General features: G+C 40.0%; 1 protein-coding gene across 8 annotated transcripts in view; it reads right to left on the reverse strand.

Moving 5' to 3' along the window:
* LOC139935833 (uncharacterized) overlaps window positions 1-27160 on the reverse strand; it is a 107887-nt gene that overhangs the window by 69552 nt on the left and 11175 nt on the right. For all 8 annotated transcript variants that reach the window (XM_071930432.1, XM_071930431.1, XM_071930436.1 and 5 more), the window contains 3 exons: window positions 22704-22746; window positions 3756-3813; window positions 554-598 (listed from right to left, as the gene is read on the reverse strand). In XM_071930432.1, coding sequence (XP_071786533.1) covers window positions 554-598; window positions 3756-3813; window positions 22704-22746 — 146 coding nt within the window. The remainder of the gene's footprint in view (window positions 1-553; window positions 599-3755; window positions 3814-22703; window positions 22747-27160) is intronic.

The raw sequence follows: 27160 nt of genomic DNA on the forward strand, positions 1-27160 counted from the left end.
TGACCAATGAACAGTTCATGGATGAACAAAATGTACCATTGTGCAATACCTAATGCACATGTTCACACAAACAATAATAGCTTTCTCCTGAAGACGAGCAGAGTATACTGTTCGAAGCGTCGAGACCAAACCGGCTCTTTCCAGAGCCAGCACTCCCTCAAAGGAGATTTACACATGGTTGTACCCACAAGTTTACTATTATTTATATTTTACTCAAGCAAATAGTTCTCATTGTTTTGTAGCCGTCTTTGATTTCCAAAAACTATGCTCGGGGTACACTGAGATTTTAACAAACCAAGGGGTCTGAGATAAAATCAACTGCATTCTGGCCTGACATGCTTGATGAACTTACCTTTGGAACGGGCAAGGAGCATTGGTTTTTCAACTTCTGCATTAATTGACACCTACAATTGCTGCATACTCTGCATAGAAATGTATCCTCCACACTTATACAAAAACCTTATGTTGATAGCAATGTCCCATTTAGTACATTTAAGAATGAGAAGAGTGAGTTAGTTTTTGTTTAGTTTACCCTTCAAACCCATCAACTTACTTCCTGTGGTGGTGACCCCTTTCCCCGCATTTTGCTTCTGGAATTCTGCATTGAGAACAAAAAAAGGAACATTGGTACAGTTTAGAATAAAAACATGTTGAGGACAGCAACTTTCTACAAGGAACAAGGTACAGATTACACAATATCGTCTGGCATGCATACATCCTTGTGATGTTTGGGTTCAAAGGCACTGTACATGTTTGGTAATTGTCAAAGACTTTCTTTGAGTATTCTGGCAGGCACAACACTACACTGGTCCTATGGAAAGTTGACATTTTGTGTCATAATTTCCACATAAAACCAAAAGTTATGAAAGTAAAGGCTCTACAAGTTTTGAGATGTGCCCCCTTTCATCATATCAAAAGTTGATAAGAATTAGACAGTGCTATCTCCATAAAATATAAGACTTGATGTTTTCTTCCATTGAGCTGTGAACAAATCGTGCCTGCGGGAAGTCCAGGCTCTGTGGCTCTTTTGTAAACGTGTGATGTCACAGGTCACACCGCCTATAATCTTTGGTTTTTACTCAGTTAAAGACAGTGGACACTATTGGTAATTGTCAAAGACCAGTCTTCTCACTTGGTGTATCTCAACATGCATAAAATAACAAACCTATCAAAATTTTAGCTCAATTGGTCGTCGAAATTGTAATAATGAAAGAAAAAACACCCGAAGTTGTGTGCAATTAGATAGTTGATTTCGAGACCTCAAATTCTAAATCTGAGGTCTCGAAATCAAATTCGTGGAAAATTACTTCTTTCTCGAAAACTATGTCACTTCAGAGGACGCTGTTTCTCACAATGTTTGATACCATCAACCTTTCCCCATTACTCGTCACCAAGAAAGGTTTTATGCTGATAATTATTTTGAGTAATTACCAATAGTGTCCACTGCCTTTAAGTGACATTTGAGACATCTTCCTAAATAACCAAGCTAACATAAGGATTGCAGGCCTTGAACTTCGCTCTTAAAGGGGCACAGCAATTATCCTCTGGTACGGGGGCACTTCAATGAGGAAAATGTCAACTTGTATTGGAGCTTTGCAAAGGCACCAAAGCATATTCGAGGGCATGAAACAAAAGCAAGGGGGCTGTGGGTGCCGTGGGTCATTTCGAACCCTAGGATTGTCAGTTTTTAAAAATTATTGTAGTCATTAGCTAGTCATTAGCTAGTCATTAGCTAGTCATTAACTTTCAAATGATGCATCACTTATTTGTTGCCAGTTGCCACCCATAAAAGAATATACAAAATACAATAATATAATTCATTCAGTATGAAGGAAAATAGCCTATTCAAAAAAGTTGCAAATATTTTTATTTTTATCTTGATTTTGTGGGAGAAATTCTCAATAACATTTCATTTGAACTCCATAATTCTTTTTTAAAAATCCCTAAATTCAGCTTGCCATGCAAGTTGAATACAATCAGCGCACAAAGATAGTACACGTAATTGTATGGATATTTGTCCGCACCTACATGTAGTACCAGGAAACAGTTGCACGTACTAGTTTTTACAACAGAATTATCAGGAAATGAACACTACTTTTATAACCTTTCCAGCGTTTGTTCTCTAGTTTTGTGCACGTAATTTCAACTTTTGAACTTCCTGCGTTGGCAAAGTGTACAATCACCAAGTACAGAGTCAAACAATTGCAAGTTCTGTGATTCTAAGTCAATGCACATTTTCAGCGTTTCTTGCAGCCACCATCTTGGATTTTGCCGCACATGTAGTTTGAATAATAAGGGAATAAAAGGGTAGCGACGAGTTCTTCAACGTACGTTTAAAGCCGGCAGGGTCGGCGGCCGTGTGATAATCGGCAACAACCCTGCAAGGTTTTAAACGGACGTTGAAGAACGAGTCACTACTCTTTTATTCCCATTCATAAATGCCCTTTTGTTAAAAAACGTAAACAAAAACAGTTATAGACACTTTAACAACTGAAAATTTGAGGTTTGAACTTTTTTCTCTCCAAAACTTTGTGAAGAATCTGTTGGATTACGCGCTGATAGCTATGATTTGCGCGTTCAGCGCGCCTGACACGCGGAAGCCAGCTCAGTGTGCATAAACAGAGCTCCAGTGTGCATTAACAAAAGGTTTATGCATACCCACGTGACGTGCTCTCCACCAAAACACGTAGAGAAACTGTCTGGGGTATTTATGAATAAAAATTAAAATCCTGTGTCTGACAGGACCTTATGCTTTGATGTTATCATGCTGCCATCTTGGATGTAAAGAAATGACCAAACAATAGAAACGCACATCTTTGTATGCACTACGCACATTCTTCTAGCTTAGGGTGCCCTACTCAAATGGCTTCACATGCATACACGTACATGTACCATTTGAGTAGGGTGCCCCCAGCTACATGTAGAGGTACCTAGTGCTTGGCTGTCTCCTGCTCATTTTTGCTCAGCAGATATTTGTTAATAAGGGAATCAATGTGTGGTGAAGAGGTTTTCAACTAGTGGTTTAATCACAACGAGGCCTGGACTTGATAATTTTACCGAGACGAGGTCAAGGTAAATTATCAAGAACCAGGCCTCGGCAGGTTTAAACCAGTAGTTGAAAACCGATTCAACACACTTTGATTCCCATTCATAAATACCTTTTCGGTCAAAAAGCACCAACACTTTTTGGTCAAAAGGTTAAAAAAAATGCAAACATTATATTGTTCAATGATTTCTTTCAACACAACACCCCTCCAGCTTTGAAATGGTTAGGCCCTCGGGTTAGCAACTCCATATAAGGAGATGCTGTGCGCGTCGCCAGATCGCGTGATGTGGCACAACTGTCCCGGCCGTTGCTCTTGACCAATAGGACTGAAGAAACTGTCTTTATACGCACAGGTGCAAGCGCGCGTGTCACGCCCAAGTTATAACACTTTTTTACTGGTGTTATATCATCCGTTCAAACAAAACCTCGTGATGCCCTCTCGACCAATCAGAATGGATAAACTGTCTTAGATATTTATTAATTACTATTCAGCTTTATGTACAAACTGTGGCTTGTATCCTGCTCCTTTTTGCTAAGCAGAACATTCTTAAGCACTAAACAGCTGGATGAAATAGGGCCCAGGTCAAAAAGTCATATTGCCTGAATTTGAAAGAACTCATTGGCAACGGGGTCGGGGTCAAGGTCAAAGTTAAATGCTACATGTAGAAGCACCAATGCTAGAAGCACCAATTTATGAATTCAAACTTACGTGTGTATTTGGTCCTGCGTAAAAACATGGATGTTCATTACTTGCTACATGCTTGTCACTGAAACAAAAAGGAAAAATATAGCCAAATTAGAAATTACTTGCTACATGCTTGTCACTGAAACAAAAAGGAAAAATATATAGCCAAATTAGAAATCAGACCAATAATTCTGTAGACACGTCGTTTTAAAAATGTTTGTTGTGGTTATACGTGTCATAACAGTCATCAGCTCTTCCGCGATCCAAGACTGCTCTCGAGAGACTACTGCTCTCGCGCAAGACTGATACATGTCGCGCAAGACTGATACATGTCGCGCAAGACTGGTACATGTACATGTAGGGTGGCATGGTTGGCTTGTGCGTAAAGCACTCCCCTCTCACCAAGGTGACCCTGGTTTGATTCCCGGCCGAGGCCATAATGTGAGTTGAGTTGGGCGTTGGTTCTCTGCTGTGCCACGAGGGTTTTCCAGACCATCCAGTTTTCCTCCCTCGAGAAACAAAAATCAAACACGTTCGATCTGTGGCTGTGCTCCGTGGTCATAATGGGTTAATGTGGCTGGCAGCCAAAAGGCGCCCTTGCATGCCTACTTCTCGAACACATTGTAGCCGCGTCCTTCGCAATTAAGCTCTTAGCTGCGAGTAAGGATGATTAGCCCCCAAAATTATTATTATTTATTATTATTATTAGCTCCGAAGTCGCAAGAGCAGTAGTCTATCAGGAGTCAACAGTTTCACGAGAGTATCACCATTCAACTGTACAAGTTGTCTATTGTTTGGTTTACAACTACACCTACTAAATAAAACTATACCTGAATTGTTTGTGTGAAGAAATGTATTTCACTGCGTATTGGTCCCACAAGAACTGACCATAAAGAAGATGATCCATGTTGGTATTAAATCAATCCAATACTGTTACAGTCCATACATCGACAACATCGTCAGGGTGTCGGAACCAATAAAATCCCACCCACCAACACTGCCGACCCAACACAGTAACAAACTCATCCCTGAAAAACCCATTTATCCTTTCCAAGTTTATCAAAGGCAGTTTTTTTTTTTTTGATGCGAGGTTTAAATGTCAACTACATGTACGGAACAATTGAATTCAAAAGCCATATTTCAGTTTTTGCTTGAATTCACTTCAATGGGGAAACTGCCCTTCACAAATGCACCTGAATAAAAAAAATTGTTATGCACGGGGACAAAAAATTCTTTGTGTCGTGACTCACATTCGTTTATCTGTAAACAATGCGCAAACCACATTTGTTTGTCAACAAGTCTGTATTTAATTACTATAGTAGTTTTTTTTTTAAGTTTTTTTATTACTTACAAATACTCCTCCTGAAAACACAATTGAAACGTTGAGTTTTCAACCAGCGGTTCTTCTCAGAACCAACACTATAGACCTGAATCATGGTGCAGCCATCTTGAATTTCTGCCATTGATATCAATGTTACCAAACTTAGGCTGGAAGAACAAAATAGTCTGGTTCCTATTAGCGTAATGATTAATAGTAATACTAGCATTCATTATTGTTATTCGATACAAGGAACATGACCAAGATGGAGGCAGCATTATTAAGGTCTATTCAATTCAGATTTACACATCATCTGAACACAAAGTACTTGACACAACTACCTCCCCCCCCATTGCATTGTTCTCTGTAGTACCGCCCACTACCAAATTTATAAGGAAATACATACACGTGGGCATTGCTTCAAATTTCCCAGAAATGTTTCCCCCATAAAAAGTTTTAAAACCTCAAATACCTTCTAGTTCCACATAAATTATAAAAAACATCTAAAGCTGTATCAGCAAGTGCTGAGAGTGTAATGTACAATTCCAAACAAACAAACAAACGAACAAACACCCTAACAAGCAAACAAACAAACAATCAAACAAACAAATAAACAGCCTCAATAGACCGTAATGAGTTATCGTCACCGTAGAAATATCTGCCCTACAACATGGCGTCTGTGAGTGTGTGCGTGTGCGCGTGCGTGCTGTAGAAATCAAACTGGGAATGATGCGTGCTGTGTGCTTTATTGATGTACGCGTGTTGACACGCATACAGTTTGCCCAACAAAATGGTGACTTTCATGGCAGCAAAGGGGTTATTCAATACGGTCTATATCATGTTTTTATAAACATGAAAAATTTGGGGTGACACCATTGTTGTTTCATTTTTTAAACTACTTGGTACATCATGGCTGCCAACACAACAACTTATAATATAATAACAAAGTCTTATATAGCGCACTTACTACCAAACAAGGTACTCAAGGCGCTGAGTATACACAAAATTTCAGAAAGATAGGTTTTTGCAGAGATGAATTCTAAGACCCAATTATTTAGCACCTTATAAGGGTTTACAAGGTGCTACAGTAAACACAGCAGCCACAGCCAGGAACACCGGGCGAACCCCTTCTCTTTTCGATAAGTGCACTGGGTTCTTTTACAAGTGTTACACAACACATGGGACCAATGGCTTTATGTCCCATCCGAAGAACGAAGCAATGTTTAAGTGTCTTGCTTAAGGACACAAGTGTCACGGCTGGGGATTCGGACCCACACTCTGCTGATCAAAAACACAAGAGTTTGAATTCGATGCTCTTAACCGCTCGGCCACGACACTATAAATGTAGGCCCCTACATTATCTTCTGGTTTGCCATTAATCTTAAATCAAATCTGCCCTGTAGACCCCATAGTGTCGATGAATGAGGTCACAAGTTAAACAGGGGCATCTTTTATTTGTGCCTAATAAAAATCAACTATCAACAAAATAAACAGTGTATCTGGAACAAGGCTACTGCGGACAAATTGAAAAAAGAAAAACACAGCGGGCGCTAGAAATTTGCGTACACTTTGATATAGGTCAAGAGGTGCACCACCCCATATCTAGTCTAGGAAAAAAATGCAATTGTTTAAATGACTCAATGACATATGTATGACTCAAATGACATAAATGACTGGATTTAGGGCATGAGGTCTACATTTCATGTACTGTACTGTTAATTGTTTGTTTTCTTGTGTATTGAGGGAATTTGACAAAGCAATAGAGCTATTAAAGCCATTGGACACTTTCGGTAAACAGTATTGTCCAAGGCCCACACTTCGTGTATCACAACTTATATATAAAATAACAAACCTGTGAAAATTTAGGCTCAATCGGTCATCGGAGTGGGGAGAAAATAACGGGAAAACCTGACCCTTGTTTCCGCACGTGCTGCCACCCGCCCCCCGCTCAATGTAGACTGTAACGCAGAAGTTACTGTAACGCAGAATAAGATTGGCAATTGGAACCAACATTGAAAGGGGGCCAACGAGATATGGCCGGGATTGTAGTCCTAACTCGTTGTGAAATCGACCACTTAACTATGGTAAGATTCAAAGTCAGAGTATTTTTGAAAATAAAAAAAAATAACAAAGTTTTCAAGCCACCTTAGCAAATCGACCTCCTACACAAAGGTAACTAGTTTTTGTTTTTGACTGGCCATTGACACAATGGTGCCCAACCCCGAACTACTTTCGGAGGGTGGTGTTTTGTTGCTAGTGAACACACCCTAACCTTAATACATGCACTCTGGCTGTGTCTGCCAAAATACACACAAATAATGAAGGTTTTGTGTATTTGTGGGGGGTGTAGGCCCCTGTAGTTTGTATTATTTGTATTGGGCTAAGCTCGTAGAAAGGTAACAATGCTGGAAAAACTCCAGGGCTGGCCGTCACACTATGTCTGTTCTTGACAATGGTGTCTTTGGAATGGATTTTGTTTTCTCTCAGCACAATAGCGTTTTTTTAATAGTAAAATTGTGGCAAAAACAAAATTAGTTGGGTATTTTATGAAGTAATTTTTTAAGACTTGAAAATTTATACCACCGAAAAAAAGTAATTTAGTCACAAGTGTGTACATCTAGACCTTAAGAAAGGTAAATCACAGAGCAATGTTTTCAGGAGAGTCGCAAAAAGTTTGTTGTACAGACTAAAATAATTAACGTATAACTGAGACCAAATATGTTTGTGAAATTGTTTTACCAATTTCTCAAAACTACAGCTCCTCAGCAAGTAATATTCAAAGGGAAGCTCTCTACCACCATTATCGTTAAACCGTGTAAGTTTAGTGTAAATTTGGGGACGTTTGTCTTTCGTGTGTAGTACAAAACCCTTGAAGTTGAAGTTGTCCCCTTTTCTGATGGTAGGTGGAGGTGAGGTTTTGACTATGACAAGGTAACAAGTAAAAAAGCCATCATTTGGAGCAGGCCCCGGGCACCCTGGGACCTCTCTCTCTAAATCTTCACCTACATTCAATTCAATCAAAGGCACATTTCCCCTACCCTGAGTTATAATAATGCAATCAGCGCAACATGCAAGTCTAAAGAATCACAGTCAAAGTAAGAGGCTTTGTAGCCTCAACATTAGACTTGGTTCCAAGTCTGCGATTGTGGCTTTAGTCTACCTGCTAGCCAACACATTATTGCCCGAAATACATGTAGCACCCTCTTGTAGACTAACCTCTGGTATTCATGTTATTAGCCTTCCAGATTGCGGGGTGGGGTGCGTGATAGCTAATCTGATGGGGCGTTTTCCTGTTTTTAGTGGCTGATGCAGATGAATACCCGCGATCTCAGACTTGAAATCAAGTCCAACTGAACATCTGACGTAACAATCAAGGCTTGTGAATTAGGCTATATACTGGCCTCGAGCAAACGTCAATATATTGACGGTTGGTCCTGTGGTACATGTACAATGTAATACACTGTACATGTATGATGTATCCAATGATATCGCTGGTTCTATTAAGCCAGTACCTGTAAGGACAGGGGACCAGTCTAGAGACTTTGTTGCAGGTGGTTTGTAAGTTTACATGCCCAGGGCACTGGGTAAGTACATAAAGCAAGTTGGCTCTATGGTTAGTACAAGAGGGTACAGACACAGTATAATGCTCCCAGCTCAAACGTTTAAAAAGGAAGAACATATTTCATTTCAAGGCGAATGAAATATGAAAACACAAGGAAGGGGAAAAAGGAGGGGCCTTTTGAGTTGGCCCGGGTCCCATTGCAGCACAAGTCAGAGAGGGCAAAACCGGTTCGTGACTCATCCTTCAACCCCAAACTAGTAATAATATTATTGCAAAGTGTCAAGGCTCGAGCATCAAGGGGACAATAAAAAAAATTGGAAAAATTAACATTTAAACTCCCAATGGAGGGCCCCAAGATCATAAATATAGGGCAAGTTGAGCAACGTTTTAGGAAGCCTGACAACATGCCAATCCTTTAGTTTTTCACTCTAAAATTTCACAAAACTATATGGTGTTTTTGCAGAGCTGTTTAGAGCATCGAATTCAAGTTGTTTATTCAACGGGGTGTGGGTTCGAATCCTGGTCTTGACACTTGTCTCCTTGAGCAAGACACTTCCTTATTGTTGCTCTCTAAGCACCAAAAGGGTAGAAATGGGTACCTACGTGGAAGAGGTTGGTTTTGTATTTAAAAAAACCTTTTGAGCATCACTGCAGCCAAGGGAGCTGAATATGATTACAGGAATGTTATGACTTGCCAACAAGACCAGTAGCTCTCACTATTCAGCCAGCTTTTTCATTAGTCCATACTTTATACTAAATAGAGATGCTTTTCAAAACCGAACTCAAGCCAGCCAGACCGCTACAAGAAAACTCTGACGGGTACTCCTGTTTTTTGGCTGGCATCTGGCCAGCAGACCAGGGCCCAATTTCATGGCTCTGCTTACCGCCGAATTCTGCACTTACGATCACAATTCCCCGTTAACTTCGCAAGCGCCGAATTTCTGCGCTAGCCTTGTAAGCGCAGAATGCCTAGTAGCAGAGAGTACGCACGCACAAAAGCTCAAATTCGCCACTAACCCGAGAAATACGCTTGCCGTAAGCACATAATTCCCTGCTTACGTAAGCGCCGATTCTGTGCTTACGGTAAGCAGAGCCATGAAATTGGGCCCAGTTGGTTCTAAGGGAAGTCGCTGTAAGACCGCCTTTAATACAAGTAAGCACTCACCACACAAAAGTCAACGGTACTAATGGAATGTCCTGAGCTGGCCTGCATAATTTTTACCCATCTGCCATGACTGCACCCTGCTGAAGACATTGCTGTACGATAGAAAGCTTGGGTGTGTGACTGTGTGAACAGATCGCATACATGAAATTATTGAATTAATTTCTGGCAATAGCACCAGGGAATCCTCAAATGTGTTTTGCACTGTTTACCTGAGGGGACCTTAAAAGAAAGATGATGAACAATGTGGAAAGAATACCCTCCTCGATATAGACATTTTCTCCTTGGTAAAGGGCACCCTACATGTCTGAAGATTTTAAGGGCACCAAGGCAATGACCAGGGGGCATCGAGGCAATTACCTTCATTGCCTCTGTGAAGAATCAGGGGCTAATTTCATAAAGCAATTAAGTTCATCGCAAGACAAATTGTCAGTATTACCATAGTCAGGGCTGTATGCTTAGTTTTTGAAAGGGCAAGGGCACTAAGGCAATGACCAGGGGACACGGAGGCAATCGCCTTCGTTGCCTCCATGAAGTCACAGGCCTGTCCTGACCATAGTGATTTGTATTGTGTCATCTCACTTCACGTAGCAACTACGATTGATTTGAAGTAAAGATCAATCTTAGCTCTTTGTAAAATCAGCCCCAGGCTTGTTTCAAGGCTGGTCCACATTGAAATAATATCTCTGAAACTACTCCAAGGAATAATCCCAAAACAAAATCATGGAATCATCTAAATCGACATTTGTCACCAAAATGACCCAGAATCTAAGAGGCACTTGATTACTGATGAGAGGGGGGTAATCGCTGAGGGTTAAGTGAGGGGTCAAATCCCAAACCGCAACCCCCTCCGTTTATTAATCAGAGCAGAAGGCGATGAGTGACACCAGTGTCACACTTCTTGAAAAGATTCAGGGCCAACTTCCTGGAAGCGACCTTTAGTTCGTTTAAAGAAGAAGGAAAAAAACCTGCTTGGAAAAACACGCAGGCCTCTAAACGTGAACAAACAGGTCTAGTGCTAGCAATCGTTATAGAGCAGTGGAGTTGTTTCCTGTCGGCGAGGCGTCATCAAAAGTCAGCAAACGAAGTTTGGAAAAAAGTCTTCCGACCCCAAAAAAGATTAACAATCATCTTTTGCGATTCACACATAAATTTTCATACAGAATCCTTCGTTATGCAGCAGTGGAGTTGTTACTTGTCAGCGAGGTGTCATTGAAAGTCAGCAAACGAAATCGGGGAAAAATGTCTTCCCACCGCAAAAACAATAACACTCGTCTTTTGCAACCCACATACAGAATCCTGCCTCAAATGTTTTTGTAAAGGGGGGGGGGGCGATGCATAGATGGCTTTAAAGAAATTATCAATGGTTTTTCCCCGTTGTTTTCAGCTCTCTCTTCCGACCAAAGAAACAATAACACTCATCGTTTGCGATTCACACATACAATGAATCCTTCTTCAATGCTCTCATGTTTTTGTAAGAGGTGGGGGGACATTGCAGAGACCGGGTGAAAGAAATTCTCAGTATTTTTATTCGTTGTTTTGAGCTCTCTTGACATGCTTGACTTACCAACACCCCACCCACCTTCCCTACTTCAAAATGAAAAGCAGATTGTCAAAATAGCGCATAAAAACATCTGATCTACAGGCCAACAAGTAGGTACTGTCATCTACATCCTGTAAATACTGTAGTTCATGAGTGCTTTGAAAGCAACTATTTTAAAGCACATGCGTCACATTGGTAATTGTCAAAGACCAGTATCCACACTTGATGTGACCCAACATTAACATGAATTAACAAACATCACCTGTGAAGGTTTAAGCTCAATTGGTTATTTGAGTCATAAGAAAAAAGTGGGGAAAAACCTTCACTGTTTTCAAACTTTGAGTTTTGGACTTTGTTTTACTCATTTTTTTTTTTTTACTCATGTCTCAATTCAAGCAAAAATATTTCATAAAAGAGTTTTCCACCATGACCATCTTACACCATGTATTTCCTGTGCAATCATGTGAACATAAATGTTTTTACTCTTACCAATGTTATGCACACAGGTTTAGTTCTTTAAAGTTTACAGTAACACTTGCTGGATAGATTTTGTTCTTTTGAGAACTTTTCTTGCTTTACATTCTACTATCGCGGAGCAGATTTTCTGAATTCTGGAAACTTTTCAGTTCTGAAAAGAACTGTCCAGCTTTTTAACTTACTAGGTGGGAAAGTAGGAAATTGGCCAGGACTACTGCTTTCACTTAATGGATCGAGGGGTTCAGTTATTGTTTTGTCAAAGATAAGACAAATTTCAAAAACTGACTTTTGGCCCCTGCTTGAAACCCCTTCATGACCTTACAAGTGCTTTAAATGCCACTGAACATGGATAATTGGCTTCTATTGGCTGGCTTTTAATGAACAAAGCCCACATATTACATGTTTGTTAATTGGTGAAGACGTTCAACTGTCAGTATGTGTTTGTAGGCACAATCGGTTTGAATCCTCTCCATAAACTGATACAAATTATAAGAGCTGCTTCATTATTAGCACAAATCCATGCACTTGTTGCATCGACAGAAAGTACTTGGTAACAATTCTGCACATCCATATATTTGCTTAAGCACGAAAATAGCTCGCTTATTTTACACATGTTACTAGCCAAAATTTCATGCCATATACATTGCTTATGACTAGTATTTAGCTGTTGTTTACTTAGCATAACAATTGAGTGGAGTCTTGGCCGGTAATCTGATTTTACTAAGCAATGTATTTTTTGCTTAAGCAAAAATTTGTGCTTAAGCAGCTCTATGAAATTGGGCCCTGGTTGTGAAGCCAAGGACTCTCAGAAAAGAAAACTTAATCACTGTACTAGCCAAGAACCCAATGGGGAGAATACAAGGAAGGAAGTCTCACTTTAAACTGAAAACCTTAGGACTCAAAACCCAATCCACATAGTGCCCCAGTGTGATTCGAACCACGGTCCTAGGCAAGGAAAGATGTGTACCCCAACACATTTATACACCATGTAGAGAATACAAGGAAGGAAGTTTCAGTTTTAGATGTGGAAGGAAAACCCAAGATCATTACTCCAGGAAAAACCTACGCAGTCAGGTACATGTCGGAGCTGAAAACCCAATCCACATGCATACATGTTTATGTTCGGGCGTGATTCGAACCAGGGTCCTAGAGGTGGAAGGCAAGGACAGATACCACTACACATTTTTACACCATGTAGAGAAGACAAGGAAGGGAGTTTCAGTTTTAGATGTGGGAGGAAAACCCAAGATTATTATTCCAAAGAAAACCCATGCAGTTAGGTAGGAACTGAAAAACCCAAACCACATACATGTAGTGCCCAGTGAGATTCGAACCAGGGTCCTAAATGTGGAAGGCAAGGGAAGATGTGTACCAATACACATTTATACACCATCTAGAGAAGACAAGGAAGGAAGTTTCAGTTTTAGACGTGGGAGGAAAACCCAAGATTATTATTCCAGTGCACATACATGTAGTGCCACAGCGAGATTCGAACAAAGGTCCTAAAGGTAGAAGGAGACAGAGGAAAGATACCAGTACACCGACTCCACCTCAAAGAGGGCCGATTACTAGACCGGGGCTACAGGAAGTGAGAAGAAGAGTAAAGGATATTAAACTCACTGGTTTTCAGGAAAGAATGTACAATACATGTACATGTAGCTTACTTGATCGAGTTGTTTGGAAGCCTATTCAGTATTCAACACTTCCATAGCAAGTGATCATAGAGGCTACGAGGCCTACTCAAGAGACAAAGTTATCACAAGACCTGAAACATGTACAAGTATCAACAGTGACAGATCTCACTTCCCAAGATCCAACGTCACACTGCAAAACCAAAACATTCATCACAAAAACACCAGACTTTGCACTTCTTTAATTAATCCACGCCGCATGATGGGGAACTGAGCAGAAAGCTTAATCACAGGTGGTAACGACGTACAAGTGGGTATTAAAGCCATTATACACTTTTCGGATCAGAAAAAAAAAAAGTTTACAGATTTACAAATAACTTACAGGGTTTACAGAAGGTCATGGTGAAAGACTTTCTTGAAATATTATTCCATGAAATGCTTTACTTTTTGAGAAAACATTAAAACAATTATCAATTCTCGATATCGAGAATTACAGATTTATTTTAAACACGTGTCATGACCCGCCGAAACGTGCAGAAACAAGGGTGGGTTTTCCCGTTATTTTCTCCCGACTCCGATGACCAATTGAGCCTAAATTTTCACAGGTTTGTTATTTTATATATATAAGTTGTGACACACAAAGTGTGGGCCTTTGGACAACACTGTTTACCGGAAGTGTCAAATGGCTTTAAACGTGAGAATACCATTACACAAACCCCACACCCTATACTGCAGGTTGGTTGAGGGAAGCACAGAGAGGGTAAAGCGATCATGTAGGCCAAAAGGCCTACTCAAGAGACAAAATTAACACAAGGCCTGCATCATGTACAAGTATCAACAGTGACAGAACTCACTTCAAATTTTCACAAGATCCAACGTCACACCGCAACACCAAAACATTCATCACAAAAACACCAGACTTTGCACTTCTTTAATTAATCCACGCCGCATGAAGAGGAACTGAGCAGAAAGTTTAATCACAGGTGGTAACGACGTACAAGTGGGTATTAATCGGGGTAACCAATGCCAAGCTCTTCCGGATAATTGCAATGAAAGTAGAAGAAAAAAGTTTAGCGCAAAGAGAGAAATTTAAAGGCACTGGCCACCTTTGGTATTAAATATTGTCAAAGAACAGTACTCTCACTTGGTGTATACCAACAATGCATAAAAAACAAACTGTGAAAATTTTGACTCAAATGGTCATCGAAGTTGCAAGAGAATAATGAAATCAAAAACACCCTTGTTGCACAAATAATATGTGTGCTTTTAGATGCCTTATAAAAAGTGAGAAACTACCTCTTTCTCAAAAACTATGATACTTCTAAGGGACTTGTTTATCACAACGTTTTATACTATCAACAGCTCCAAGTTGCTTGTTAAAGGGAAGGTACACGTTTGGTAATTGTCAAAGACCGGTGTCCTCACTTGGTGTATCCCATCATAAGCATAAAAAAACAAGCCTGTGAAAATTTGAACTCAATTGGTCATCGAAGTTGCGAGAAAGTGATGAGAGAAAAAACACCCTTGTTGGACGAATTTGTGTGCTTTCAGATAGGAATAAAAGACTTCTAGCTAGAAGTCTTTTATTATTTTAGTGAGAATTTACCTCTTTCTCAAAAACTACATTACTTCAGAGGGAGTCGTTTCCCACAATGATTTATACTACCAATAGCTCCCCAATGCTCGTTACCTAGTCAGTTTTTAAGTTAATATTTGTTTTGAGTAATTACCAAACATGTACACCGTACCTTCCCTTTAACAAGTAAGTTTTTATGCTGACACTTATTTTGAGTAATTAACAATAGTATCCAGTGCCTTTAAGATGACACTAACCAAGACCCTTACGATAAATCATCTGATCCGGTAAGAGCTCACTCATGTAATTACCTCAATGTTTATCAAGGCACCCTACACTATGATTTATTGAATAACACGTATTTGTGTCGGGAGGTACCCTCACCTAGCACTTCAATCAGACTGGGCTTACTTACTGTCTTTCGTGGAAATGGATTACTACAGGCAGTGGTGATCCATTTGGATGTCAGCACCAAGAAAATAATAATAAAAATAATAATACATCATAACAACAACAATGGATTACTTGGGCCTGGAAGATTTCTAAGTAGCCAAGAGAGGGGTATTTTTTCCTCAGCCCTCATTCTGTTGTGATGACATGCAGAGCCCAATTTCATGGCTCTGCTTACCGACGAATTATGCCCTTACAACCTTTCTCCACTAAGAGTGCACCCACCAAATTTCTGCGCTACATGTAGCTGTGCTTAGTGATGTGGAGTATCATTGCATGCGCACAATAACAAACTCCCTACTCACCCGTGAAATTTGCTTGACAAAGGCGCAGAGTTACATTACTTGCTTCCATAAGGCCCAATTCTTTGCTTCCAGGAGCAGCAGACGATCTCACCAAACTCTTCCTAACTTGGGATTAAACTTAGGGCTTAGGACGAGTTAAACTTCCGCATCCGAAGACGTTAAGACGCATTGAACTCGTCCTAAGTTAGCATGGGTTGCCCGTCTTAACTCAGATTAATCTTAGCGTTTTGTGAACACGGCTGCTGAGCCATCAAAAAAGACCCTCGAGGGGAAGACTGAATGTTTTATCTGAAAAAGTCCTTTTACCAAAGCATCATTTTCTTCATAGTAAAGGGCACCTCTTTGAGGAAATTTCTATTGGAACATTTAAAGGGGCACCCAGACAATGACCGGGGGCATGATGGAGGAAATTGCCTCCATAATTGCCTGGAGAACAAAAAACAAAAACAATTTAAACTATGCATTTTGTTCTTCAATGATATAAACGATCTGGGGTCGATTTCACAAAGAGTTAGGACTCGTCTTATCTCGAGTTAGGACGAGTAACTCGTCCTAACTTAGGATTAATCTTAAGGTCTGCATGCTATAGTGCAGGGCTGAGACTCGTCCTAAGTCCTAAGATTAGTCTTAAGTTAGGAAGAGTTTTGTGAAATCGACGGCAGGCATTAATACAAATACGCCCTCTCATTTCTAGCTATCCTGCCATGCTACACATAAACATCATCGTCTGTCACGGTTTAGTACTTGTCCGTCAACTTCAAGAAAATACCTTATTTTTATCGCCTAATTTTGTTAAACCACCATGTTGATTCGAAGGGAAATAAACCCAAACTGATTGATGCCCAACCACAGGGGGTATAAATCTCGCTACCATCATACTGCATTAATAATCTTACATGTTATTTAATGCAAACTGTCACCTCCAATTTGCATCCAACCACGCATTTTCAGCCAAATCTAATAAAAAAATAGGTCTGGGCAATTTAACAGACTTCACTTTCCTAATGGTTTGCATCTCTACAGCTTCCATCTCAGGGCATCTTGCTTTAAAGGGTTTGGATATTTTTGCACATTAAACTTGCACTGTTTAAAGATAATGATAGTAGAAAGCTTCCCTTCAAATATAACTCGCCGAGGTGCTTTACTTTTTCGTGGATAGTGTAAACAAAATTCACAACAATTATTTTTGTCTCAGGAGACAAACTTGTTTATAGCACATGTATGACGGATTTACGCGGCTCTCCTGAAAACATTGCTCTGTGATCTTCACTTCTTTTTTTCAAAAACTTTATGACTTACATATATGAAGCTGAAACTTCTACAGGTAAATTATATTATATAAAGTATCTTCATTCACAGTGAGTAGGGATTCATGTCACGGCTAAGAACTTGATCTACAAAGGGTATCAAAACCCTTTGTGTCAAATTCTCAGGAAGAAATGTTGTAGGCCTTAAGCCCTAGCAAGATCCACAGGAAAGACTTTGTGTTTCCAATCATGGCCAATATTATACAAATATTGACTGCTTCGAGTGCTATGGTTAAAACTATGACTCCCGAGGTGATCCCCGTAGCGTTCTGTTTTCCCGAGGCGAATCCCCGTAGCGTTCTGTTTTCCCGAGGCGAAGCCGAGGGAAAATAGAACGCTCCGGGGATCACCGAGGGAGTCATAGTTTTTAACCATTGCACGAGTAAAAGCAGTCAATATTTGTTTTATAACACCCCAAACATTTCTAAATACTGTACTATTATTATTAAGTTACAGACCTGAATGCTACAATCCACGGACGACGCGAATACAGATTGCAAACACTTTTGCTGAATGTGTTGCATGTCGTGTCGTGCAATCCGAAATGGTTACAGACTATTAATTTATCATACTCGTACACGCAACGGACGTCTGGGTACTCCAAGCCGTGTGCTAGTCTGTCGGACTAGCGCACGGCGCCATGTGCTAGTCTTCGGACTAGCGCATGGCAAACCGACGACCGTCGTGTAGCAAAACTAAGACATGTCATGTGACGCGCTCTAAACCAATGAGCAGGCAGAATCTTTGCAAGGGGTGTTATAAGATAAATAAGCAACTTGTCATGGCCACAAAACTTCATCTACTAAGTACTAGTGATCTACAAAAGGATACATCAAAACCCTTATTTAGTCGTTGTACATAATGTACCCTAGTCTTAACCACATCATTGTCAACTTCGACAGGTAAATTATACAATGTACTTACCACGGAGCAATAAACTAGATAATTGCTCCATGGTATCTTCATTCACAGTGAGTAGGGATTCATGTCATGGCCAAAAAAGGTATCAAAACCCTTTAAACGCAATGTACATACCTTAATCTTAACCACATCATTGTCACAAAATGGAGAGAGGAGAAAAAATTCCCTTCAGGGTTTTTCTAAGGGGTGAAACTTGATGTTAATTGCCATGGATGGGCACCGGGCACCAGAAGCGCCACTCTTAAACTCAAACCAGGCACAGAATCGGTAGGCCTCGGTCACCTGGGACTACGAGGGGTGAGGTCAGGCGTGGGTCAGAACGAACCCAGCATCGGGGCGGGCGAGGAGTGAGCTGGCGCTTGGGCAGGGACACGGCCACGTGTACGGCCCCCATCGGGAATAGGGCGGAACATGTATCAGTGGAGCGAGAGCCGCCTGACAATTGGCTCTGTCATGAGAGTTGCTAGCGGCAGGGGGAAACATTGAGTTTCTAATTGAAAGCTTGACGAATCAAGACTTTGCTTCCTTCCTGAGTGTCAGCTTCGCGGACTATTCATTCTCTCAGCCACTTAAGAAGAAACCCACCCCCCCCTCCCTCTGTCTTTAAAATGGGCCTACAAAGGCAAGCACATTGTATTCGGCACTGCGCCAACACATACAGGATAGGGGGTGGTTTATTAGTGGGATTGTTTATAGAAAAGCACTTAGAAACACTATGTATAAAGCGCTATATAAATGTTGCATTTTATTATTATGTGAATTTGAGAAAGCTAGAATTAAGTCTCCAAACTCCAACTCCAATCTTCAAAATGTGCCTACCAATGTAAGTAAGCACATTGCATTGTATTTGGCACTGCGCCAACACATAAGGGTTATGGGGTTGTGTTATTAGTGGTTTTGCTAATAGAAGAGAGGAGGGGTGGGGATCTGAATTTGAGAAAGGCACATTATAGAATTCAGTCCCAAACCGCCTCTATCTTCAAAATGGGCCTACCACTGCAAGCACATTGTGTTTAGGCACTGCGTCAACACATGTAATGGGTACGGGTGGTGTGAGTTTGTTTATACATGTAGAAGAGGGGAGGGGTGGGGATGTGCATTTCAGAAAGGTAGAATTCAGTCTCGAACCTCTTCTATCTTTAATCTACCATATAAGCACACCGCATTGCATTAGGCACTGTGCAAACACATAAGGGGTACGGGGTGGTGTATTAGTGGGTTTGTTAATAGAAAAGGAAGGGGTGGGGATCTGAATATCAGATAGGTGGAATCCAGTCTCCAACCTCCAATCCAATCTTTACTATGGACCTCCCAATGTAAGCACAACGCATTGTGTTCGGCACTGTGCCAACACACAAGGGGTACCGGGTAGTGTATTAGATGTAGTGGGTTTGTTAACTCTCTCGTGTGCCACCCAGCCAACAGCAACTGGTTCAGAAGAATTTGTTGTAAAACAAAAAATAACGACTGTACTGCCAAATGGCTTCAGTTGAAAAGAGGACTCTGGAGGGTGCTATTGTGACCTGTTTTTTTTTTTGTTTTTTTTTGCTTTTTTTGGGGGGGGGGGGTTTGGGGGGGGGTTTGGGGGGGGGGGTTTGGGGGGGGTCCCATTTTGCAAAAGAACTCGTAAACAACAACAATATGGGGCATTGCATGGTGAGTGAGGTATCACTACATATTTGGTTTGCGGTAACATCATGTGTGTGTCTACTTGCCAGGTAGATTAATTTATCACTAAAGCAAATGAAACATGAAAGGGTTAAAAGAAAAGGGGAGGGGTGGCGATATGAATTTGAGGAAGCTAGTATTCAACTCCCACCTCCTTTACCTCAATGTCAATCACACAATCAAAAATACTATGGGGTGTGTTTGACCACACGAGGGCCACTGATCTAAAGATGAATGTTTGAGGACTGAATTTGTTTTAATAGGGATGGGTACAGGCAGTGTTGTAGCTAAATCCAATTAAAGACAGTTTACACAGTTGGCAATTGTCAAAGACCAGTCTTTTCACTTGGTGTATCTCAACATATGCATAAAATAACAAACCTGTGAAAGTTTGAGCTTGATCGGTCATCGGAGTTGTGAGAAAACTATGAAAGAATAAAATACCCTTGTTACACGAAGTTGTGTGCTTTCAGATGCTTGATTTCGAGACCTCAAGTTCTACACTTGAGGTCTCGAAAACTATGTCACTTCAGGGAGCCGTTTCTCACAATGTGTTATACTATCAACCTCTCCCCATTACTCGTTACCAAGTGAGGTTTTATGCTAATAATTATTTTGAGTAATTACCAATAGTGTCCACTGCCTTTTAGTCCACCGTTGGCGAGTGGTTCAACAAAATTATTCATGTTTAGATTATGGGGCCATCATTGCTGAAGTGCAATCTAGGGGAAATCTGTGCTGGGTACATTTGCTCGGAGTGCTGAGTAAAATTTGTTAGTTTCTGGGCAGGCCCGCTTGGCACCGCCCACCGTGGTCACACACTGGGCACAGGCAGGTGAAGAATGTTATGAAATGAAATCTCACAGTTACGCATGCAGAAACCTAACTTCAGTTACGCATGCAGAAACCCATCTTTAAAACGGGCGTGAACATTAACAATGTGCAATTGCGTGTGGCTCACTGCCAGCTGTCAAGGGGTGCACAGTGGTGTATCAGCAAGTTTTGTTTTCAGATCGAAGAGGGGGGGGGGTGGAAGGGTGGGGAAGTTACACCGCTCTAAGCACCGCACGGTTGATAATTGAGAGGAAATATGAGCAAGGTCGCTTTGTGGCGATGAGTCTCTTGTGGAATTAAATAGCCGTTTCATGTATCTGTTTTTCACACAGAAGATGCACGTAATGACAGGGTGTGTGCATACAGTCAGCAGTGGCATGTTTATGGTCGACAGTTACACATCCTCAGAGCTTTTTAACTACAAGTCTGCCATGCACAAACAGAATTTGATCATTTTAGGCGTGCTTTAAAACCACCATATAATGAATGCAAAGTCAGCAATACACATTCTGGCATGTTTATGGTCGACAGTTACATCACGATTCTTTTTTAACTATAAGTCTGCCATGCACAAACAGAATTTGTCCACTTTAAGCATGCTTTTTAAAATCACAACGCTACATAATGCAAAGTTAGCCAGGATATTGAAAATGGAATGTGCAACAACAGGGCAGGGCCAAATTTCAGACAAGTAGAGCTGCTTACCGACCGCTTTTGTGCTTACATGTACTGTGTGATTACCATTTCCATGGCGCTGCTTACTGAAAAGGCAAGCTAACCTTCTGGTGCTTACTGTTTCTTTGTTTATTTGTTTAGATATCTTCCTGTTAAGGGAACTCGGCAAACTCCCACAAGGGGATATAAACACCAAGCTGGCAACGGCTAATCTCTCTCATACAAACATTGGTTTAACGTCTATAATCATGAATTGGACACATCAAGAAATCGTGATTCAGAAACTACTCGTAGACGAATACTTATTCTAGTCATTGTGAAATCAGTGGTTAGCTTTAGGACTGGAACCCACAACCTTGTAATTGCAAGTCCTACGGCTGCAGTCTAACCATTACACAGTGAGGTACACATGTACATGCAGAGATGCCAAGTCCAGAGGCCAGCTATGCGTGAGATTTTTCAAAGCCAGCCCCCCCCCCCCCCCATCGGAAAAAAAAATTTGCCAGTTTTTGAAGGTTTCGAAATCGCCACCCAACCTTTTTTATTTTTTTTAAATAAAAAAAATTGCAGAAATGCAAAAGGTATTCCAAAATGCATCAAAAACCTCTTCAGAATAATTAAAACTCACATGAGGTACACAGGAGATGCTGATGGTTAATGTGGAGGTACGATTGTGTAAGATTATTTCCTTCCAAATAAAAAGAAAATCGACTAAAAGTGATGTCCAAAATCTTCCGCTCACTTCTTCTGCCTGTTGTGTCTTCGCCTAATTCGTTAGACTTGGTAGATCTGTCTGAATTATTATTCCCCTCAAACCACAAGACCACCGGACTTGTCCGGTTAAATGAGTTTACTGGCCCGACGCTAAGATGACTGGCCTCAGGCCCATGGCCCAGAGTAAATTTTAATCTCCGCACATGATATCATACTGCAGGCTACAGGCAAAGTGCATCCTTCAAAACCATGTGGATGATATTAAATAGGGGGGAGGTGTTAATAATTGAAAATTAATTTTGGAATTTGTTAATTGATATTTTCCTCAAACATCACTTAATTTATCACGAACGCACGTTCACAACAAAGTTGATCATCATGCTTGGCGTTATCAACGCGAGGCAAGTTTGAAGCAATCTACTAAATTGTTTGTGGTGACCGTGGCGCATTACAGAATTCGAGCAGGCTTTTCAACACTAGGCATGCTCAGTGTTCTAGCAGGAAAGAGATTTTCCTGAGGAAATCAGAGAGTATACTTTACACTGCAGGCCTGAATAATTCAATTTTGAAAGGGAAAGGGCACCAAGGCATTATCTCCTTGGTAAAGGGCACCCTTCTATAAAAGAATTGTAAATTGCGACTGGCGATTTTTCAGAGGGCACCAAGGCAATGTCCAGGGGGCATGGAGGCAATCGCCCGCGTTGCCTCCGTGTGAAGTATCAGGTCTGTGTACAGTGTTAAATCACACATTGGAGTAGGGGTAAAGCAAACATCATGATTCCGGATGCATTGATTATATAAATACAATTTGGTTGAAGATAATACTTACCAAAACGTTTTCATACACTGGTCGCATGCATTATATACTTGATCTGCACAAAGAAGAAATAAGAAAAATAAACAAAATTATTAATTACGATAAACAATCCAACAAACAGAATTGTATATTGTGTGTGTAAATATGACCTAACCTGTTGAACATGACAAGATTTTGGTGCAAACACACAGTCCTCCATCTGTCACTATTCTCGACTATTTTGCATTATTTTTGTTTCGGTTTTGTTTTGCTACAGAGTTCAAATGTAAACCATTGTCTTTGTTGTTTTCAGTTACTGTGTTAATTTTAATCGCTGCTTTTAATTATCTGTACCATATTATAGTATCAGTTACCATGTTATAATATCAGTTAGCTGTACCATATTATCTGTACCATATTATCTGTACCATATTATCTGTACCATATTATCTGTACCATATTATAGTATCAGTTACCATATTATAGTATCAGTTAACATGTTATAATATCAGTTAGCTGTACCATATTATCTGTACCATATTATCTGTACCATATTATCTGTACCATATTATCTGTACCATATTATCTGTACCATATTATAGTATCAGTTACCATGTTATAATATCAGTTAGCGTGTTATTTATAGTATCAGTTACCATGTTAAAGTATCAGTTTCCATGTTATAGTATCAGTTACCATGTTGTAATATCAGTTATCATGTTATGTACCGTCACTATCAGTTCTTCTGCTTCCTTTTGTATACATGTGTATGCCTCCAAATGACCGAGGATGTATGAACTGCTTATTACCGTACTATGTCCATGTACATGTAGGCCCTATAGTACATGTACAGTCACTACCAGTTAGTGTTATGTATGGCCACGTGTCAGCATCAGGGTTTTCTATAGAGACTATCACTTTTACTAACTATATTTTTAAATGAACTGATGAATAATTCCATGCTAAACTTCTAAATAAAGATTTCTTTAAATATTGATGCCATTCCAACCAAAAAAACAACATATCTGGACTCAATCGAAAATTTGTTCAAACAAATTACTGATTGCATTTCCGAAAAATCCCTGACACCATTGTCCTTCCATGCATATCCCAGCTGACAATGGGTGCCACGCCCATGCAGCCTGCACTACTCTCCGATTGCTTCCTGTAGCACACTGAATTATTCATGACTAGGCCTGGGCGAATTATTCGAATATCCGGTTAATGGCGAATAGGTTTTCCTATCAGTAACCGCGAATGCCTTTTTTTTCTTAACCGGATATCCGCATAGGGCGCAAATACCTGTGTACAAACCGGATAATTCTGTAATAACAACCAAGTAACCGGATATTCTTTAACTATCCGAATATCCGCGGACGTCGGGCGACAACGGATATAAATGTTTCGTCTGAATCCATATGAAACTTCTGTTAAGACAGCATAAAACAGTATAAATTAAGTATTTAACTATGCTCACCTCCGTGAAGAGTTAAAACAATGACATTTCTGACGTGATTTGTCCAAAGATTACACAAGTTTTCCTTCACGTAGAGTCAATCACGATCAAAAGAAAAAGCAAATTGCCATCTTTAAATTAGATCTGGTCATTTTTATGAATGAACTGAGTGACACTGTCTAAAACTAATATCAATCCGCCCATAAGATCTCATTCACAAACGAACAGCGCCCTCTATTGGCAAAAAAAAAAAAATTTCAAATATTTTTTTTTAATAGCGCCCTCTCGTGGCGAAAAAAATTATTTGAGTATCCGGTTAATTTCGGATAGTTGGCCAGCGGTATCCGAATAACAAAATTTCACTATTCGCCCAGCACTATTCATGACCAGCATCTAAATTAATCATGGTGTATTTTGACATAAATCTCATCCCAGGATCATGAATAATTCATAAAAAAGAAGGGTCTTCTATGACATCACAACTAGCCTTATCTGAATGCATATTAAAGGGATGCTGCAGTGAATTCAAATAAAACAGTTAATTTTGCTGTCATTTATTTCTGAAATATGTATTGTACATCAATAAAATGAGGGGGGTTTTTTTTCCCGACATATCTCACTTGCGTAATTAGCGAACAAGTCATGCCCCCCCCCTTTGTGGACTGTTACCGCCCTCCTACCATCGACGTCACGTCAGGAATTCAAACATATCATCGGCAAAAAGAGACTACGCGCGCCTAGGTACCAGGCCACACATTGCACACGTCTCTATATGCACACAGCCAGGGGGCCCGAAGGCTCGGGTTCCCGACATGACGTCACGTTTATGCAATTGAAGGCTCCCTTTTAGGGGCGGGGTGGGTTCCCCTAATCTCTTGAAAACCATTTTTAAAATACTTGCGCATTTAATAAAAATAAACAAAAATAATTCAGGTTTAAAAAGTCATATTTAATCATTTAAATTTAAAAAAACAACACTGCAGCCACCCTTTAAAGACACTGGTCACTATTGGTAATTGTCGAAGACCAGTCTTCTCACTTAGTGTATCTCAACATGCATCAAATAACAAACCTGTGAAAATTTGAACGCAATTGGTCCTTGAAGTTGTGAGAAATTTTCCAGTTTGGAAAAAATAAAAATAAATTGTTTGAACGGAAATGTTTTAAGTGTATTTCAAGCCATCCAGTATCTTTTCAAACACAACACAAAATAAGGCATGATATCGAGATCTGAGGAAAAAACGAGAGTGTTTGAGAGGAAAAAGCATGGAAATTAACGCGTTGGTCAATCATTTTGTACGTACATAAACGTTGATAAATGTTGCTCTGATATTGATACGCGTACCATACAAAGACAACTGTAAATATTTAACATATATTATTTATTTGATATACTTTATAAAGCGCCTAGAGATAACTACAATTAGGCACTATATAAATTGAGTAGTATTATTATTACTACAGTTGCAGTAACTGATAAACACTTCTTTCCAATCATAGAGAAAGAGAATAACAAATGTACTTTGCTTTCAATGCAAGACTACATGCTGCGGAATGCCACTTTAAAACCCACAGAAAAACACAGCACTGCACAATACAGCCACACCCTAACCCTCACCTCATATGTATTCTACATCACCCCACATCATAACAAACCAGCCATCACCCGACCTCGCCTACTGTGAACGTACTACACAGCAGGGCATACGATCTGCTGTACACATAATCAGTTCAGAATTCTGGGCAGAGCAAGCCACACTGCACTAAGCACTGCGTACACAATTTACACTACATGTATGCTGCATGCAGAGTCTATAGTACATTCATAAAGCCATTGACAGTAACAAGAAATTCAGTAATGTAATTTACATTTAAAGGCAGTGGACACTATTGGTAATTGTCAAAGACTAGCCTTCACAGTTGGTGTATCTCAACATAAGCATAAAAAAACAAACCTGTGAAAATTTAAGCTCAATCGGTCATCGAACTTGCGAGATAATAATGAAAGAAAAAAAACACTATTGTCACACGAAGTTGTGTGCTTTTAGATGGTTGATTTTGAGACCTCAAGTTCTAAATCTGAGGTCTCGAAATCAAATTCGTGGAAAATTACGTCTTTCTCTAAAACTATGGCACTTCAGAGGGAGCCGTTTCTCACAATGTTTTATACCATCAACCTCTCCACATTACTCGTCACCAAGTAAGGTTTAACGCCAATTATTATTTTGAGTAATTACTAATAGTGTCCACTGCCTTTAAACACAAGAATCAAACCTGCTAACTGTGAATAACAAGGCTCTGCACAGTTCACACTACATGAATACTGCATGCAGAGTTTAGTACATTCATAAAGCCATTGTCAGTAACAAGAAATTCAGTAATGTAACTTACATTTAAACACAAGAATCAAACTTGCTAACTGTGAATAACCGGGTTCTGCACAATAACCTCACCTTATTAACAGCCTCTCTAGGTTAAAGCCACTGGACACTTTAGTGTTATTGTCAAAGACAAGGGCCTAATTTCACAGAGTTTCTTTTAAACCAGAAAATACTGCTTATAAAACCCTACTGAGCAAAAACTAGCAGGATACCAGTCACAAATTGTACATGTGAAATAGTGTTTTGGCTGGTAACCTTATTCTGGTTAGCTTAATTTGTTTTGCTTAGTTTATTTATGTGCTTAACAGCAGCTCTATGAAGTTAGGCACAAATTTCTGCTTAAAGGGAAGGTACATGTTTGGTAATTACTCATAACAAATATTAACTTTTAAAACTGACTTGGTAACGAGCATTGGAGAGCTGTTGATAATATAAACCATTGTGGGAAACGACTCCCTCCGAAGTAATGAAGTTTTTGAGAAAGAGGTAATTTCTCAGTAAAATAATAAAAGACTTCTAGCTAGAAGTCTTTTGTTCCTATCTGAAAGCACACAATTTCGTCCAACAAGGGTGTTTTTTCTTTCATCATTTTCTTGCAACTTCGATGACCAATTGAGCCCAAATTTTGACAAGCTCAACAGAAATAAATTTTG

Source organism: Asterias amurensis, chromosome 4 (genome assembly GCF_032118995.1).
Source record: "Asterias amurensis chromosome 4, ASM3211899v1".
NCBI classification, from domain to species: Eukaryota; Metazoa; Echinodermata; class Asteroidea; order Forcipulatida; family Asteriidae; genus Asterias; species Asterias amurensis.